This window comes from Podarcis liolepis (assembly GCF_965112155.1).
Source record: "Podarcis liolepis genome assembly, chromosome: 5".
In the NCBI taxonomy this organism is placed as follows: Eukaryota; Metazoa; Chordata; class Lepidosauria; order Squamata; family Lacertidae; genus Podarcis; species Podarcis liolepis.
In genome coordinates, this window is record NC_139556.1 from 66,914,426 (window position 1) to 66,933,666 (window position 19,241).

Consider the following 19,241-nt stretch of genomic DNA (forward strand, 5'->3'; position numbering starts at 1 on the left):
TCTCTCTCTTTACACCAACTAGGATTTGAAGCACCGTTTTGAAGCTATATTGTTGAACAGCAGCAAGTCCTAGAAAGGTCAATTTTGCTTTCCGCCCACCCCCCCCCTCCATAATTTACTTTGTACCATCTGCTGAGGCTCGCATTGCATTAACATAATGGCAGATGAGTACATGGGGATAATTTAGTTAGAAGAGGCTCTCTGATTTTTTCTGGAGCATCTGAAGGTTAAAAGAACATTAGGACTGAAGAATATAGACTACCCCCATGCAGTTCCTCACACGCAAGAAATGGTGAGTGTTGTGTCCCATACTGAACTTGGCCACATCCTCTGCAAACTGCCCCATACATCTAGCACAGGAGCACCCTGGTGCAAAAACCTTTTCAGTCCAGGGGCCACATTCCTTTCTGGGGGACTTCCCAGGGGCCACAAGTCAGTGGTGAGTGAGAGGGCAGAGCAACAAATAAGACTCTGGGCAGGATTCATCTAAGTCGTGTGTGTGTGGCACTCATGCAACAGGACATTTCCTCCCTCTCAAGGGGACAGCAAGGCTGGTGAGGGGCATGGCCTGAGAAGATTCCCAAGGGCCAGTTAGAGAGGCTTGGAGGGCCACATTTGGTCTTCAGCCTGAAGTTCCCCACCCTGAGTTAGAGGGGTGGGATTTGGCTGTGCAAGTACTGTGATTAATTTCTACCTGACTGCTCACAAAAGAATGGCTACAAGACATACAAGTTGATTCCTTCACAAGAACCTTCCTGCCAGCTTTGTTTTATGAATTAAGGCTGGTGAGATTTTTTTTTTTTAAAGGATGTTGTTAGAACTTCCTTGAAGACTTGGATTCTCATGCCACCCACTCTGTTACATCCAGACCTTAATCGAATTGAGAATGAATCAAGGTTTTCTTCCAACACATCCTCTACCCATTGAGAAAAAACAGGTGCTTATGGAAGGAATTATGTATATTTTTAATTGCAGCTTTGAGAGCTCTTCCAAGCCAAGCCCCTGGTGTCCATAAAAAGTAAACATCAACATGATGAAATGTTGTGTTACCAGATATCATTTAACAATAATAATTATCAACTCATCCAAATGTTCCCTTGTCAGGATCTAGCCCTGCTGGAAGCTAATTAAGCAATTGTGGGATATTGAAGCACTCACCGAAATATTCATCCCATTGCAAAAAGGATGCTTATGGAAAACAGCATTTACATGCCTACTTGAATGCAGATACTGTGCATCTTCACTGCATGTCTTCCAATGTGCTGTGGATTCCAATCTTTATCCATTCTGCAACAGCTAATCGTGGGCGACTACACATGGGTCAGCCTAGGTTTGCCACATCGTGTTTTGATGAACACAAAGCCTGCCAGAGCAGCATGACAAGCATTGTGGCTGCTTTGCAATGGAGATGTATCCCAACTCTCTCCATTCTGCCTCACTGAGTGGGCTGGGGCCAGTGGAAGACTTTTCCTAGCCCTCAGTGATGTTACATTGACTACTTGCTGCAGACATCATTGCATTCATTATGGCTGAGATCACACAATGAAATCCTAAAATGGGACCATAAGTAGCCCATTGAGGGGTGCAAAACGGGTACAGAAATACTACAAAAAGCCATTAAGGCAGGCTGTCTCTATAGGGTATTTTGCACCATTCACAACCCTGAATACGGTATTGCCTTGTGTGCCTCAATAAAGCATGCAGCCCCTTCCTGTTAGACTGAAGCAGTACTAAGTTCTGCCTTCAGGCAAATTATCCAACCTCATTTGTTTTCCTTTCTTAAGGCATTGAAATCAACAGAGAATCCTGCCATCCTTTGTTGTTGTTTTTCCATAGCAAACACTGTTGAAGAGAAAACTGAATCCAAATTCCCTTCTCTACCCCAAACCATTGCTCTGTCAAGTGTTGCTGTTGTTTAGTTGTTTACTCGTGTCCGACTCTTCAGGACCCCATGGACCAGAGCACGCCAGGCACTCCTGTCTTCCACTGCCTCCCGCAGTTTGGTCAGACTCATGTTTGTAGCTTCGAGAACACTGTCCAACCATCTCATCCTCTGTTGTCCCCTTCTCCTTGTGCCCTCAATCCTTCCCAACATCAGGGTCTTTTCCAGGGAGTCTTCTCTTCTCATGAGGTGGGCCAAAGTATTGGAGCCTCAGCTTCAGGATCTGTCCTTCCAGTGAGCACTCAGGGCTGATTTCCTTAAGAATGGAGAGGTTTGATCTTCTTGCAGTCCATGGGACTCTCAAGAGTCTCCTCCAGCACCATAATTCAAAAGCATCGATTCTTCGGCGATCAGATTTCTTTATGGTCCAGCTCTCACTTCCATACATCACTACTGGGAAAACCATGGCTTTAACTATAAGGACCTTTGTTGGCAAGGTGATGTCTCTGCTTTTTAAGATGCTGTCTAGGTTTGTCATTGCTCTGTCAAGTGTACCTCCAGCCAAAAACCTAATGCTTGGGGTGAAAGAGAAAGGAGCAGCTTTGCTACATTTGTGGCTGCTGAGCAGGCAAAAGCTGACACATGTGTCTTTCATTTCTATTCTAGAGCAGAAACCTTTAGGGTACTTCCAAGCAGTGGCTGTGATATTACAAGATTAGCTAGCTTGTTGCAGCAAGACCAGCACAACATAATAATGGTGCACAATTGCTGTTGTAATGATCAGGGTGATAATTTTCATGTGGCAACAAGGTGCACTCTCAACCTTTCATTACCGTCTCGCTATTTATGTAGGCAATTTTCTTCAAGCTATACATTTAAGTGACACTGGATGGAGGACATAACATTTCTAACTGAATAGGCTTAGGGGCAACGGCATCCAATGTCGGGCCATGGAATTCGCTTCTCATGCCGAGATTTTGGCACCCTGTTAGGCGTTCTGATGTTCAGGTCTCACATACAGTGTAACCTCCATGTTCGATCAGAAGTTGAAGATTCTGGTGGCAGCAGGGTCTCGCCTCCAACAGCTGCTTTGCTTGGCAAGCCTGCCACAGCTCTGGCTGCATTTGGGAAATGAACGACTTTTATGGAGGATAATAAACGCTGGGGAAAGCCTACCTTGCAGTCCTAATCATTACCACAAAAATGGCTTTGGAAACAAATGAGGTTGACAAGACACCATCCATCTCCATTGTTGATGTAAATAATACAATTAACCAAGAATGTTTTTTAAAGCAATGCTGGATTGCCAGCTTGGCATATCAAGGAAGAGCCCGTCCAAAACTCCAAAGCCTTGCTGACTTGGGCAGCTGTCTGGGCTGGCAGCCCCACAGCTCGAAACAGCAAAGTTAATTGACTAAGGGCAGAACTAACTGGGTGAACAAAACACCATTCTGGCAGAGGGAAGTAGCAACATGCAGAAATGCTTCTATTTCAGCAGTTTAAATCAGGAATCATTGTTGCCTCTAGTGCTGGCCCAGCTATAGACATGTTGAGGAAGAACCCGACCGTCAACCAAGTACCCATTTTCTCCTTTCATTGATTATATAGACTTGCCTTCTCTCCAGCCGTACCCTTTATCACTGGCAATTATCTCATTTCTCCACATGCCTCGCTGAAACAACTCTCTCTCCCTTCATGCGCTTTCCCTAAAGCCTTTCAAATTTTTGTTCTCTTTCTCTCAACCACTTTTCTTCACATTGAAGTGACCAGCTCTGTCTACTGCAGTAGTACTGAAGGGAAGGTCATGCCATTCACGTAACACCATTGTAATTTGCACTGTTTTCCGGGCTATCTTCTATTCCCCTTTGAAACACAGGCTAACATCTTATTTGCTTTTAATCATCTCCATGCACTGAGCAGATGCTTTCGCTGAACTGTCTGCAAGGATTGTATCACTGTCTGCAATCAATTCCAATTGTTTCATTCAATCCAATGTTGCCACAAATTTAATTTCATCTACCATCACTCTCTTCAAGCTACTGGCTTTGTTAAGCGTCAAGGGAGCTCTTCACAGCCCTCTCTAGCCACTCACTCCTAATTGATGAGTTGTTAACAGTAAAAGGAAGGAACCTGGTTAGGCCATCTCTATAGGATTGTCCAGAATTATTACGTGACTGGCTTGTTTGCTGCCTTTTTAAAACCAGAATATGCAATGCAACTTACAAAACTACCGACATAATACAAAGCAAGAGAAAGATGAAATACCAGCTAAAACCACCACACATTTCAGCAAAAACAAACACAGCAATGTAAAACAGCAGCAGGACACATGATAAAAGCAGACTTCAACAAAAGTTCACATATGAGATCATCGTCACTGCCTGCAGGCAGTGAGAGAACTATTATGTGCTTTGCTCAGGAGAATGGTCCAAATCCTGAGTGCCACAGTTGAAAAGGCCCTTTTCTGGATACTGATGTGCCATTTCATACAGCAGTTATAAAACCCAAAAAAGGGCTTCTGCAATAGAATGACTGTCCCATGCTGGCTGCGCTGGATGGATGTGATTTTGGAGATATTCTGGGTCCAACCATGATAGGTCAAAGCAGTGCTTAAACTGAGCTGCGAAGCAAGCTGGTAACCAGTGATGCTGGAGATTGGACAATTCCTATCACAAACTTCACTGCCACATTCTGGATCAGTTGAAGCTTTAAGGCTGTATTTAAGAACAACCCCATACACAGCACTACAGTCATCTAACCTGGATGTAGCAAGTATAAACTAAGACATTGTACTATGAGACTTGTGTGAGTTCCTCAGAACTGGTCAAGGCAGGACTCCAGTCACGGCTGCAGCTTTGCTGGTGGAGCAGCCAGCTGGATTTTATGGGGCTGAACCTTTACAAGCAGAGCCAGCCTAGACTACATCCTCCTATGCCTGGTTTGGGGATGAAGAGGAGGAAAGAGATGCCAGAATGACCATGGGGCTGGAGCAACTCACCTATCGGGAAAGGTTACAACGTTTGGAGCTTTTCAGGTTGGGAAAAAGGTGAGTGGGGACATGACAGAGTTGCACGTTGTGAAGAAAATGGATAAGGTTTTTCTCTGTCTCATATAATACTAGAACTTGGGGCCATTCAAAGAAGCTGAATGTTGGAAGATTCAGGACAGACAAAATAAAGGACTTCTTCACACAATGCAGTTAAATGATGGAATTTGCTCCCACAAGAGAATGATGGCCAACTTGGCTGGTGTTAAAAGAGAACTGGACACATTCACAGAGGACAGGCCTATCAGCAGCTACTAACCATGAAGGCTATAATCTACCTCTGCTGTCAGAAGCATTACATTGCTGAACGCCAGTTGCAATTCAGGTCTTGTTTGTGGGCTTCCCATTGGTATCTGCTTGGCCACTTTGAGAACAGGATGCTAGGCTAGATGAGCCTTTAGCCTGATCAAGGAGGGCTCATTTTATGTTCTTAGCAGGCTAATTTTGCCGTTAAGAATGCAGGATTATCCTGATTGACCTGCAGACTGGGAGCGTTTACCCAAAATAGCAGCAGGGCTCCATCACAGAAAACAACAGTGAGACTACTTTTTTCTTCTCGCCTGCATCTTTAATCACATCTTGGGCTACTCTTGGGCTTCCTTCTTTATCTTAAATAAACTGAGGCTGCCTGTTTTCAGGAGTCTTTACTTATTCAAGCATTATTATGTTTTAAAATAAAAAATTAATAAAAATTTCACAGCACTTGGATCAACTGCCAAATAGTTAAAAGTCTGCCTCCTCCCATAGTAACACTTGCTCGAAGCAAGAGATGTCAGGAAGAACAAAAGACAGCCTTTGACTTAACACCCATAAATATTAGTAATGCATGAAAAGAGTATTATTTCAGGTGTGATTCACTCTAATCTGCAGTGAGCAAGAGAGATCATAACACTTCCAACATTTATATGAATGATAAAGACAGCCCCTTAGAAGCAAGACCCTGTTCTTTAAGTCCTTTCTATCCTTTCTCTCTCCCCAGTATTGCAGGAGTGCAATGCATGAATTTATCTGGTTATTCTAAAGGCCATGGCTACAGGGCTGGGGAGACTTTCACAGGAGAGTATGACCATGCCTGGAATGCAGTTTACCTTGATGGAAGGTGGCATCTGGTGGACAGCACCTGGGGAAGTGGCTCCATTGATGACTGCTTCAGCAAATTTACCTTCAGGTATGATTGTCCTTTCTTCCTCCCTATAGCTCTGGGGCACAGGGGTGGGGATAAGCAAAACAGGTAGCTTTCCTTGGTCACATTCAAGGGCTCTGCAACATATACTATTTTATTTGCTTGCTTTATTTATAACTACAGTGGTACCTCGGGTTACATACGCTTCAGGTTACAGACTCCTCTAATCCAGAAATAGTACCTCGGGTTAAGAACTTTGCTTCAGGATGAGAACAGAAATCGTGTGGCAGCGGCATAGTGGCAGCGGGAGGCCCCATTAGCTAAAGTGGTGCTTCAGGTTAAGAACAGTTTCAGGTTAAGAACAGACCTCTGGAACAAATGAAGTACTTAACCTGAGGTACCACTGTACCTATTGAAATCCATGTCAAATTTCAGATTTGAAAGAGCAAAAGCATCATCAGGATGCAGGGCTTATCATTTAACCATAATGACCATTTACTTCACTATTCCAAGCTATGTGTCTCAAAGGCTAAAGCATGAAAGGGACAAAGCCTCATTTAAAAAATAAATAAGGGTGTATATATTTTCTCCCCTCCCACCAATTGGCCCCTAAAAGTTCTCCTCAGGCTTCCACCTATGAGAAATGTCAAGCTCTTAAACAGGGTTGTTATAAACTAAGCATTAAAAAGGCACAGAAATCTAACTAAACAAGTCCCCATTCTTCGAATGTTAATCTTTCCACTAACTATTAAAACCAAAACACTCCTGAAAGGTGTCAAAACCATGAAAAGAAAATTAAGGCTTGGAAACAAATGGTAGAAATCCACTTGGTCCAGATAGCCAGTGTTACTGGTAGTCTGGACAATGACCCACGTGAAGGATTTGATATTTCTCCATGTGATGACCTAGTATTGGGACAACCCATGTTGTAATCAGAAGGCCACAGTAATTAGAAATGAAACACAGATCACCAAGGCTAGAGACACCATGGGGCAAGCAACAGGCCAAACTGAGTTTACTTGCCAGTCTGAAAATCCCCACATTAGCTTATTATAGACCTTCTTTGGCACAACACAATGAAGACGAGCATTGACTTTGAAAATACATTTTCAGTAGCTCCTGCTAAAAATTAATTATAAGAGAATCCTGTTTCCATTTGGCATTGTCCCTTAAACATAGAGGGACTACACTGGGTGTAAAGAGTTATTTCTTAACTGAAGTTGTTAAATTCCACGTTTTTGAAAATTTCACTCTCTAATGGCTAGATTGTTTTTTTCTTATTGCTCTTTCAAAATGCCTGATTTGCCCACATGCTTGGGAACAGAATTCAGCATTCTTAGAACTCCCATCTAGCCTTCCTTTATTTAAATTAAGTTTTTATCCCTTAAACCTGCAAACCTAGGCTTGAAAGTGCATGCAGAGAAAATACAGTGGTACCTATAGTTACGAACTTAATTCGTTCCAGAGGTCCGTTCTTAACCTGAAACTGTTCTTAACTAGAGGCGTGCTTTCACTAATGGGGCCTCTTGCTACCGCTGCGCCGCTGGCATACGATTTCCGTTCTCATCCTGGGGCAAAGTTCTCAACTCGAGGCAATTCTTCCAGGTTAGCGGAGTTTGTAACCTGAAGCGTTTGTAACCTGATGCATTTGTAACTCGAGGTACCACTGTATAGAGAAATCCAAGAAGCTGGGGAGGATGGAGATTTCAGTGCTTTGCATAATCCTGTCTATGTCTTGCTGAAGCAGAATGACTGAATTATGCAATTTAGGAAGTTTATGTAACCTCCCTACCTTAACAAACTATAGTTTATTCAGTTAGGAACAAGTTTTTGGCTTTCGCACATCCTTTCTGATCTTTAAAACAGCATCCCTGTTATATATGAAATCTCATTTGGAAATCTTTTTGGAAACATGGATTGCATGGGTGCATGTAGGATTGTTTTTATTGTTAAGATGAGCTGACAATGTTTCTTTTTATTGTATTTGCAAAATTTTAAAAAATTAAAAACACATTTATCATATCATTTAATATCATTTAACTATCCAGCACCATACTATGGTTTAAGATCCTGGTTAATATGCTAACACTAGTTCCTCACTAGCATAACTAGCAACTCAACCTTAAACAGACCAGGACCGATATGAGGAAATCAGTGCATAAACTATGCATTATCTTTAAGCCAGGAGCATTATAACCAAACTAGGCCATTGATAAATTACACTATAACAAGCAGCCTCATTTGACTGCACCCTCTGTTCTACTGTATTCTCAGCCAAATCAGTCCAGCCCAGTCCCAAATCTACACATCTCATCTCTTCATTTTGCCTCCTAGAGCTCAGCTGTGTTTCCTACCATCATTCCGGTCCTAATTTATGTACAGTTGAAAGGAAACCCCCATTGATAAACCTATCTAGAACTGCAGCCGTAGTTAAGATTCAGCACAAGGCAGAAAAGAGCACCCGGTGCCAGTGTTGTATTGACCTCTCCTTTCTTGTTCCAGATACAACGAATTTTATTTCCTCACCCACCCCGCCCTATTTATTAATAATCATTTCCCAGACAACAGCAATTGGCAGCTCCTCAAACCAGCTGTGACATTGAAACAGTTTGAGAGCAACATGTTATATAAGAGTGACTTTTACATGATGGGATTGCTGGCAGCCCACCCAGAAACACCAATTATTCAAACAGGTACAGTGATACATGTCATTGCCCCATGCCGATCTTATTATAAGTAACAGTTCCAGCTTTTGGTAGGGGGCTAATAAAAAAAAGATAAAAGTAGCAAAGGTTAGGATTTAGGCTCCTGGGTTACTTTTAAAAGATTAGCTCTGTAGGACTAAAGCATGGAGTTCAAAGTTCTGCAGCCTTTTTTGGTCATAATCACCATTACCCTTGGGGTACCAATTGGTGTAAAATACAAAGTGCTATTTATTACCCATCAGATTGCTTTTGCCCTAAGAATATTTATATTCCAGCCTGAAGTGAAGGGGAAAGTTTCAAAAAATTCTGAGCTGAGGCTCAGAGCCTTATGTGGGTGCAAGTTAGTACACTTGAGTTTCAGAAGCTCCCCATGGTGTCATTCAGAACCTAACCATGGAAGGAATAATTTCATTTTGAAATCCTGTCTTTTGAACTCTCTCAGACTTCTCTGAAACTGACAAGTTTCTAAGGGGTTGTAGTCAAAAGTGCAGGCAGCTTGAGCTGTAACTGAAAGACATTGGTGCTTTCATCTTTTCCAAGAATGATGAGCAATTCTACTGCATTTGTAATAAAAGAGAAGCAAACAAGTACCCGAAAATGAAGGCTTCCCGCCCTTAACCCTCTTGTTATTTATTCTGAATTTGGACTTGACAGACGCTTGTCAAATTCTAACCAGCCAACCATAATATTCTCCCTTTCACTGCCAAAATGATTGACAGTACAGCAGGCAATTCCATTCTCCAGGTCATTTTCTCCAGCATTTTTTTTTGATTGATTTGTATTTTTGAGTAAATAGTAAGAAACATCCTAACCAGCCTCCTTTATTTGCATGTCACAGTAAATGGGAAAGTAGTAGTAGCTGTGGAGACTCGTTTGCCGATGCTGTTCATGTTTGAACTAAAAGGGGCAAAGGAATATAGCTTGATGACTCTGAAGAGGAATGGGATGAATCTGGAGCTCTACCCACAGAAGACGGGGACCCATAAGCTACAGATCTACGCCAAACCATCCAAGAGCTCAGATGAAGTCTACAAATGTGTGATAGAATATACATTAGAGTGTAGCTCTGTAGACAGGAACGTCTGCTTTCCAAAGGAACTTCATCAACCTGTTGGTCCCAGCTGGTTCTCAGAGAGACAAGGATTCCTCAAGCCCTCGCAAAAAGGCCCAATCATTCATACCAGTGACGGGCGCTACGATCTCAGCTTCATCCTCAGTAAGGACTTGAGTGTTTTAGCTTCCTTGCATTCGGGCAACGTAAGCCTCAGCGAGGATACAACAAGACGGCACATCTTGCAAGCTTGCCAAGGAAACCAGGTAGACTTTAAGATCCATCTTCCTCATGCAGGGAACTTTGCTTTTAAAATCTTTGCGAAAAAGAAGTCTGATCCTGGAAATTATAACTATGTCTTCAACTACCTCATCTGTTGCCCAAACACCAAGGTGAAATGGCCAGTGTTCCCCCAGACTTATAGCAAGTGGGTGGAGGGTTATGAGCTAGTGGAGCCGCTAGCTGGGTTGCTCCCTGCTGACCGCAACGTTAAGTTTAAACTCAAGCTTCATAGCATTGCCAAGGCATTTGTTCAATGTGAAAAAATCTGCCCCTTGTCTTTAAGCAAGGATGGCTACTGGGAGGGATCTTGCAGCACATCAGGCTGCACAGAGGTCTATGTGATGGTGCTGGAAAATGCCAATCACAAGTTCTACTCTCACATCTTGAAATATGAAGTAGAGCCACAGTAGGAGGCCACTCCTACTCTTATCATCTGTCCACATGTGCAGCGAGATCTGATATATCACAGTTCATACCGCTCTCGAGTAATTCCTTAAGGCTCCCTTAACATTGGGGAATAGTGCTCACCCCTCTCTGAAGAACCAACAAAACAATACAACTTGATCAAAACGTCCTGAATGGTATTACGCAATGAGTGGCATTTGTAGGAAATGTAGTTTCTTTACCACTGTAAAGTCATACTTCCCATATACATAATTTCAACTATAGATTATTCCTGTGCTACAGGCCTAGTACATTATGCACAGTTCCCTACCTAGTCCACCTCCATTTTAGGATGCAACTGCTGATTTCTGAATGGCTTACATTCAACAAATATGTTATGGACAACAAAGGGGCATTCTCTAACTCATTGTGAGCCAGGAAGAGAGAAGGACCACACACTTTTGAGCATCAATGTGAGAGTGGCTGCGGAATCTCATCAAAACACATATTGGTGCAAGATTATAATCCAAATGGAAGCTTTCTTGTGTGCACTTCATTGTCTTACAAATATAAATGATACTGCGAAAACAAGTTTTTACACCAGATCTTAAAAGCAATTAAATACTAGTTTTTATCTCATTGGGCTGTGGTGCTTTTTAAATGACATGGTAAGGAACATGTATGTGAACAAAAGGGCAATTTAATTCTTAACTAATTTGCTACCTATCAATAAAAAAAGATTGTGCTGCTGATTCTAGGAAATAGCAATTCACCAAGTGTGAAACATAGTGGGATAACCAAAGACAATCTTGATGACCTGCACAGAATGAAACACGAACACAAAGGTATCATAGATAAAAGTTAGCTTCTATATAAACACATGAACCCTTTTGGTCAAACATGGATAGTTTAGTATAACAGCAAAGATCTGCGGTTTAAGTCAGAAAATGAATTTATTTTAACACAAGTTATAATCTGTCTAATCTTCTATATGATCAATAGACTGCAATTTGCTCTTTTAAAAATCCTTGTATCTAATCAAAATTCAGGGAGCTGACTGGATAGCCCTGGAGGTTTTTCAGTGCTGTGACATTAATTTTTTATTACAAATTTCATATATTCATTGAACCATATGGATTCCTTGCCTAGACCAAAAAATATCAGCAATTCGTTTTTTCCATGTGCCTTTAAAAGTTTTGCTTTACCAGTTTTTGTAGGAATATATATACTTGAAGCAAGCCCCTGTGTCAAATGAGTAATTCTTCCTGCTGTGACTTGGTTCGCACCAATAGACAACAGTTTAAGGACTAATATAGATGGTCAAGTGGCATGTGTCCCAATTGCATCTTCCCCAACAGCAGTTTGAATGAAGGTGCTAATACTACCCAACCCGTTATTCAGCTTTGGGGAAGCAGAAGGGAAGATAGCTACGCTCCTGTTCAAACAACTTCCGACCCACCACACTTTAAATTGTAGTACCCACTGGAAGAAGCCAGGGAAAGACTGTGGATGCAATAGTCAATGACACTCTGAAGAATGATGACGCACAAGGTGGTGCAAGCATGACAGGCCACATATATAATTAAAAGAACATTGCAAGATGAGCTTTGTAGCATCTCTTAAGGAGGGGAGCACTCATTTAGCAAAAAAAATCATAAAATAAAAGGGAAAGCTAAAAACATATGAGGAATATTTTGGCACTCTCATGACTCATAACTTTCCAATAGGCTCCTGTGTCATTTTTGTAATATTGTACAATCACATTACATGCAGCCATTGTGTTAGCTATATTATTTTAGAGGATCCAAAGATTTAAAGTTCCTTTAGAGGTGAGTTGGAGCGTGATTGTGCCAGCCATACAGACAACATCTGCCAACTGATGAGTGACAATTGCTGCTACCCCTGTCTGTTGCTACCCCAAAATTATAATATGGCCTGGGTAAGTAAGTTTGAGAAGGGTTCCTTTTGTCACTCTTGAACCTACTGCCGTATTCAGCTTCATCTACAGATCCTAAAAACGGAGGAAGAAAAGTCTCTTAACCCAGATGTCTGGAAGGCACCATGTTGGCTACCCCCAAAATGCATATAGTAACTGGGATTCTGTGCTGTAAATCAGGAAGCAGTTGATCGAAATCTTGCATCTGCCATAGACTGATTAGGTGACTTTAACAAACCCTTCTCTTTTTCTATATTTGGAAACAATACCAGCCTACCCAACATAGCTAGGAGGATTACAAAGACTTTGAACACTCTTATCATTGTTTTATTCTACACTTTCACATCACTAATGGATCATTAGAAATTTCTCGGAAAAGAGAAAGCCCTGCATTGCTTTCTGAAGGCTTACGCTGCAGGGCTCTGTTAAGCCTCCTAGGGAAAACAATTTCACAGGACTCCGATACTAAAAGGCCCTGCTCTGGGCTATAAACTAGATCTTACAGAGCACCAAAAAATGGTATTTGGTGCAGGGCTGCCTCTAAGGAAGTTAAAGGACAAGCACGCTCAGCTGCTGGATGCAATCTTCTATATCTGATGTGAAGGCAGATAATACTGAACACCAGCCAAAGCATAATCCTTAAACTTTCTCTGAACTCTTTTACTGAGGATTACCAATTAAACCTACTAATATAATACACATTGATTCTCAGTTGTTGTTTTTTTTTAAATGTAAAGTAGAAGGCGAACATCTGGCTCAGCCTTGCAAGCAAAAAGGAAACTCTTTGGTGTTATTAAAAGGCTCAGTTCAAAGAAAAAACTCCCCTCCAGCTTCATTAATTATAAAACTGTTAAGGCCAACTGATTATTCCAAAGGGATGTTCAACATTCTCAAGGCATAGATGAATGCATGGAAACCCTGCAGCCACAGATAAAAGTGCCTCAGAAGTCTGCACTAGCTTTGTCATCACCCTCCAGGATAAACAACCTTCCTCCACCTCCAAAACATGCATATTTACAGTCTCAACACATATTAAGCCCACTCAAGAGTTTTTGATGATGTAGCCCACAAACTACACATAACTCCTAATATAATTTTTTCTTTGCCCTTAACTCATCAGTCCTTTCTAGCATTTTCTGTACTCTATATGCACAGGGAATCAACAAGCAGGAATACCAACCTCCTTGTGCAATTTGCTCGTCTCAGATTGCTGTCCATTTTGGGACTAACAGTTTGCCCTGCCAAAGTACAGCACTGTCTCAGGTTCTTGGCACCTCTGTTATTACAACTCTCTTTCCAAGAATGAACCAGTGTTTCCCCTGAATTAAAAAAACACAGTAACCAACTCTGTTACATGAAGCAACACGAGTGAAGTGGCACAGAACATTTTTGTACCTCTTTCGGATCAGATAGGCCTCCAGGAAAAAAAAAGATACACCCAAATTAGTTTTTGATTTAAAGCAATTTGTGTTGAATCAGAATGGAGGGGTGAGCCACCAAAGATACTCCTCACCAAATACACTACTTTAGCTCTATACAACATAGAGATGCCCCACAGTTTTTTAGAAGGGACTGAGCAATGTTAAGATGTTAGATATATTTACAAGAGAATGTTAAGGTGCTCTCGTCTTTGCCCAATTATGAATGTCACAAAGGGAATTATATTGAACTCGATGGCGGCATGCACAACATCCTTGAAGATTTAGCAAGGTAGGAAAAAATATGGCTGCAACAAGGCATATTTTATATCCCAAGGTACACCATGCATTTCAAATTTTTAAGAAGCATCTTCTTTTCTTTCCACTGATAATGTTCTCTAAGGAATGTTTGCCTCCACAGCACTGCACAATCTGGAGCACCCATTGCTACACTTTATTTTCTACCCTCTGCATTACTGGAGGTCAACTTAAAGATCATCATACAGTAGGAAATGAATGGCCTTTGGGGAAACATCAACACTGGCTTGACGCCAACTCTGTCAAACATGATACAATAGCCTTATGCACTGCAGAACCTGCAAGCCAGTCAGAGTTCTCCCTGGTTCAAAGAGCAAACTGTCAAACAGGAGATCATAGAAAGCCACAGTTGCTGAACTCTCCTGACCAACACTCACAGTGGGAAAATTTTCATCTTCAAGTCACAGAATTTGAAAAAAAAATTGTTCTTCTCATTCAGTAGCAGTCCATTTTAAAGGCTGTCATATTTGTGACTAAGTGATTATTTTTGTACTCTTAAGTTTCACAAAAACAAATCACAACATCTCTGAAAATGCATCTGGAATGGATTCATAATTATTCACGTTTTCAGGGATCCAAAACTTAGTTTGCTGGCCACTCCCATAGAAGTCACCTCTATGTGCAGGGAAAGTCAATCCCAATGTACATGTCAGGTTACTCATGTATGACAGAAGTTCCTTGCTCAGTATGAAGGGCAAAATTACAAGGTCTCCCTGTCTGACTTCTTTCTTCCAAGGAGTAAATCTGTAGCATGTGTTTCTTGACTCGAGCAGCTGTTTCCTGTATTTTCAGTCCCTCTACTCAAAATGTTAACACCAGGGCTCTTACACAAGAAATGATAGAGTATACTCACTTGGCTGGGGCAGCCACCCAACCACTTTTTCACAAAAAATATTTGCTCTGTGTGCTTTGACAAGAACTGTTCACCATTCCTACAAAACAACATAAATTTTTTAAAAAGTCTGTCTTCATGCCACATTTGATTTCATATTGTCTATCAGTGTCAAGCTGCTGTGAGAGGTGTTGACGAAGAATGACATGAAGCCATAAAAATCAAACACAGCAAGCAAAACATAGGAGTTAGCACACTGGAAAGAGTTTGGTGATGTACAGAGACTATTACATTTATGATGGAGGCAAACATCAAAAAGATGCTCTTGCAGAGTAGGAATTCTCCTGAATCAAGATCTAGAAGGTTGTTAATTATGGCCAGCCTTCTAGCAGCAGAAACATCCTCAGCTTGGCAACAAACCTTTCTGCATCTAGAAATACAGATGTTCTCCACTTTCTCAAGATCATACATTCAGCAAACAATAATTAGCATTAATACCATCATGTATATGGGAGCAAATTCAAGTTAAAACCTCTAAAAATATATGTTATTGAAAAGGGGAGATATTGGTCACATACAGGGGCTTCTCTGACCTATAGAAGAAACAATAAATGAAAGGTATAGACTACATGCAGATGAACAGAAGCCTTTGAAAAGGAAAAGCAAGAGATTTAGAATTTAAATGAACACATGGATTATTCTAAGGATTCAGGGGGCAAGGCTGAATATCTCCACCATTTTCATATTTCACTGAAAATATTTTAAATGTAGTAATTCATTTTAGTAATTCAGATTGGATTATCAAGGGCCAATAGGGAGAAAGGATTAATTGAGGTGGGAATGGAAGCCTAATGCTTGGGATCTTGGTTTCTGCTCAAGGACACATTTTTAAAGATACACATTTCTTGTTTAAGCTAAAACAACTTTTTAATAGCTGTCTGGCAGATTGACCAGCCTTCTAAATTTGCTCTTATGGCTGTGAGCAGCTGCTTAGTACTTCATAAGGCAGCTGTTGTTTAAGTAAAATGGATTTCATGTATAGGTGTTTATTACTTACATTGAACTTCACCTTCTGTACCAACTTATCTTCCACCAAAACACCCTCTCTTTTCATGGAGTATCTATTTCACTGCATTTTGTCCTCTTCAACTATGAAAGATAAATAGTAATAAAACAGACCCCCAATGGAACCACTGCCACATTATTATGTAGTGTTTGGTATGCAAGTGATAGCAACACAAAGTACAGGAAACTCCAACTCTACAGGAAAACTAAAAAGGAAGCAAAATCACAACTCCTTTTCTTGGTTTCTCAAACTGTTTGAATAACATATTTCATGGAATAAAAACATCAAGCAAAATTGGAAGCAAAAAGTAACCTAATTCCCAAAATGTTCAGCAACATGAGTTGTAACGATATAAGAAGAAGATGGGTTAGTTGTCATTTTATTTATTCACATGGATATATACATATAAAATAGATTTATTTTCTTTTACAAAAAAAGCGCTACATCATTCCTTCCTGAAAGTCACTGCACACTCTTGTGCAGCAGGACTTAATAAGGCATCTAGAAAGTCGTGCAATTACTGCCCCCAGACAAAATGCTTTGCTCCAGACAAACTTCATTCCCTTGGTTTCACCACCACTAAAACCAGGGAAAAGAAGAGAAGCCCCTTTCTAGCTGCTGAAGGCTCCCTTGGTCCCCTTCTTGATGCATCTTATATTAAGCCAGCTTTCCAATCCTTGGGTCTTGAAGCAATGTCACTTTTGGTGTTTGAACTGCTGTATTGTCATTTCACTCTCCTTTTTCAACTCCTCAATATGTGCATCTAAGCGTTCTAAGATATGTTGAGATCTTTCTTCTTCCTCCTCCAAGAACTTGACAGCAATCGCACCAATATTTGTTGTAGGCAACGGGCTCTAAAAAGAAAACATATATGTTGAACAGGTCTCAACCAGAAGATTATTTCTGGCCTACTGCTACATTTTACTATTTAACTGCATCTATGGACAGAAATCCCCTAAGCAAAGCATCATCTCAGCACTGTTGGTATATATTTAACCCTGAAAAATGTGAAAATGTTGGATTATATAGTATTTGGCTTACACCATCATCCAAAGATGTTAACTTGGAGATTAATCTCAATTATTTCAATATAGTTTGCTTTTGAGCACACACCCACACCTAAGCTTTCATCTATTGAGCTTAGATTGGGTGTGATGAAGTTGTACATTAGAAATCATGACTGAAAACTCTAGTAATTATTATTTGCCTTTAAAACACTGAAGTTAATTGAAATATTTTTAGGATTTCAAGTCACAGAAATGGGGCTGACGTCTGATTAAACAAGATTAGGATTGAACTGTAAGCCTTTCATGCTCCCCTCAAGATTCTCAGTATACCTCAGCAAGCTATGGTCAAGGAGTCACATCTTTCAAAAATAAAATTATAGGATGGAATTCAATGTCACACACTTCTAATCGTTCTGTCTGCACAAGTATTTCAGCTTGTCAGACAGAATGAACCCCACCTCTCCTCCCTCCGCATGTTCTGGGGTTTCTCACTGGGGCCTCAAGGCAATTTTGGGGTCATTGCGGGTGGGGAAGCCTTGTTACACAAGCAGAAGTCTTTAGTTGAGTTAAACCTTAAATGCACAACCAATAGAAACTGTGTAAGTGTAAGAGGACATATGCTGCCTTTTCTGGAGCTACTATACTAAAGACCTACATTGCACATGAGTGTATCAATAGCTCATATTATAGGAACAACTTAATATCAGTGTTTCAGTTTTCTTAATACTAGACATTGCAGGCACCAAATCCTATTCCACCCACTTCAGTGTGTCCATTTCCACATGGTTCTCCATTGCAAGAGCTACCATTATAATGTCTAAGGCCACAATCACACCACACATTCAAAACATTATAAACAGACATGACATCCCCCATAATTCTGGGAGGTGTAGTTTGTTAAGGGTAGTGAGATTTGTTAGGAAACCTCTAGTCCCTTCACAGACATACAATTTCCAGAGTTCCCTGTGAAAGGGGGTTGACTGTTAAACCACTCTGAAAACCTGTAAAGGAACCATAGCTCCCAGAATTCTTTAGGGGAAGCTGTGCCTGTGGATTTGCAGTACTTTGAATGTATTGGTGTGAATGTTGTTTACAGCCTTCCTAGGAGAGAGGTAGGCATGATAAAGAGCTGCTTATCCATAGAAGGAATTGCAGCATGCCAGCAACGAACTCACTGCTAGCGCAGTGTTGGCCAATCTCACCATGCCATGTGTGTGCATGCAAACCACTAGCAAAGAAAGCACAGGGAATTGGGAAGAAATGATGGAGAAGCAGGACCTATGAGCAAGCCCTCCCTGTTCGCCCATGTTTTCATCCAATCTTAAGCCCAGGCTTTGATAAGCAGCAAGTCAACTGAAGAGGGGCAGTGGAATCCGCTTTGGTCTGCATGGAGACAAGGAACAATTCAGTTGTACTTGGGACACCCCTTTCTGTGCCTCTTGTCAACAAGCTGCTGCCACCTGCTGTCCTACTACAGAATCCTCGCAGTCTTCATTTGAACAGAGGTTTCATGGCATTTGGAAGACTTTTTCAAATAAGATTTGTCTAGTCTAACACACACATCAAACATTTGTGGTAGTGGTTTTACATTAGGCACCACACTCAACCCTCGCGGATTCTGCATATAACTTGGTGTGACACTTCGTTTCATGCTTACCAAAGACAGGAGTTCTTTCTCATTCTTGCCGAACATATAAGTAAATTCACTGTTTCCATGTGGCAAGGAATCTGATCTCAGAAGGGGACCACAGGACAAGGATTCAACAGAGTTGCTCCTGCTGATCTGGGGTGACAGTCCATCAGCTGTACTAAAAACTCTTCTGGTTGACAAATGCTGCACCTTTTGAATTTCTTCTTCATAGTGCTGAACAGTCTTGTCAAATTTATCCTGAAGTACTCTCATTTCTTCTTCATGCTTACACTGCAGCTCTTGCAGTCTCCTGAACATGGATTATTAAAAATAATAATTCACTCAATACAGACCAGCTCTTCTTAGCTGCAAATATTATGCAAGAACGTTTAGGAACAAACTGTTTTCAGTTCCAGGGGGGAAACACATGCAGTGCACAGAGACTTCAAGGTGTAACAGCAGAATGACTTTCTGCAGAACTCCATAGTCGTTAAGCTATACTAGGATTTCAGCCATTGTAAACAATTCATCAGAACAAGCGAAAAACTTGTTGAACACATA

At 41.0% G+C, this 19,241-nt stretch overlaps 2 protein-coding genes across 10 annotated transcripts in view; one reads left to right on the top strand and one right to left on the bottom strand.

Annotated features, from left to right (window-relative positions):
* KY (kyphoscoliosis peptidase) overlaps positions 1 to 11,109 on the top strand; it is a 35,487-nt gene extending 24,378 nt beyond the window's left edge. Inside the window, exons 9-11 of the mRNA XM_083506443.1 lie at positions 5,908 to 6,096; positions 8,554 to 8,744; positions 9,595 to 11,109. Of these exons, the coding sequence (XP_083362569.1) occupies positions 5,908 to 6,096; positions 8,554 to 8,744; positions 9,595 to 10,499 (1,285 nt within the window). The 3' untranslated portion in view covers positions 10,500 to 11,109. The remainder of the gene's footprint in view (positions 1 to 5,907; positions 6,097 to 8,553; positions 8,745 to 9,594) is intronic.
* Positions 11,110 to 16,406: 5,297 nt separating this feature from the next.
* The window catches only part of CEP63 (centrosomal protein 63), a 28,728-nt gene continuing 25,893 nt past the window's right edge, over positions 16,407 to 19,241 (bottom strand). For all 9 annotated transcript variants that reach the window (XM_083506435.1, XM_083506432.1, XM_083506436.1 and 6 more), the window contains 2 exons: positions 18,708 to 18,990; positions 16,407 to 16,897 (listed from right to left, as the gene is read on the bottom strand). In XM_083506435.1, the coding sequence (XP_083362561.1) occupies positions 16,739 to 16,897; positions 18,708 to 18,990 (442 nt within the window). In that variant the 3' untranslated portion in view covers positions 16,407 to 16,738. The remainder of the gene's footprint in view (positions 16,898 to 18,707; positions 18,991 to 19,241) is intronic.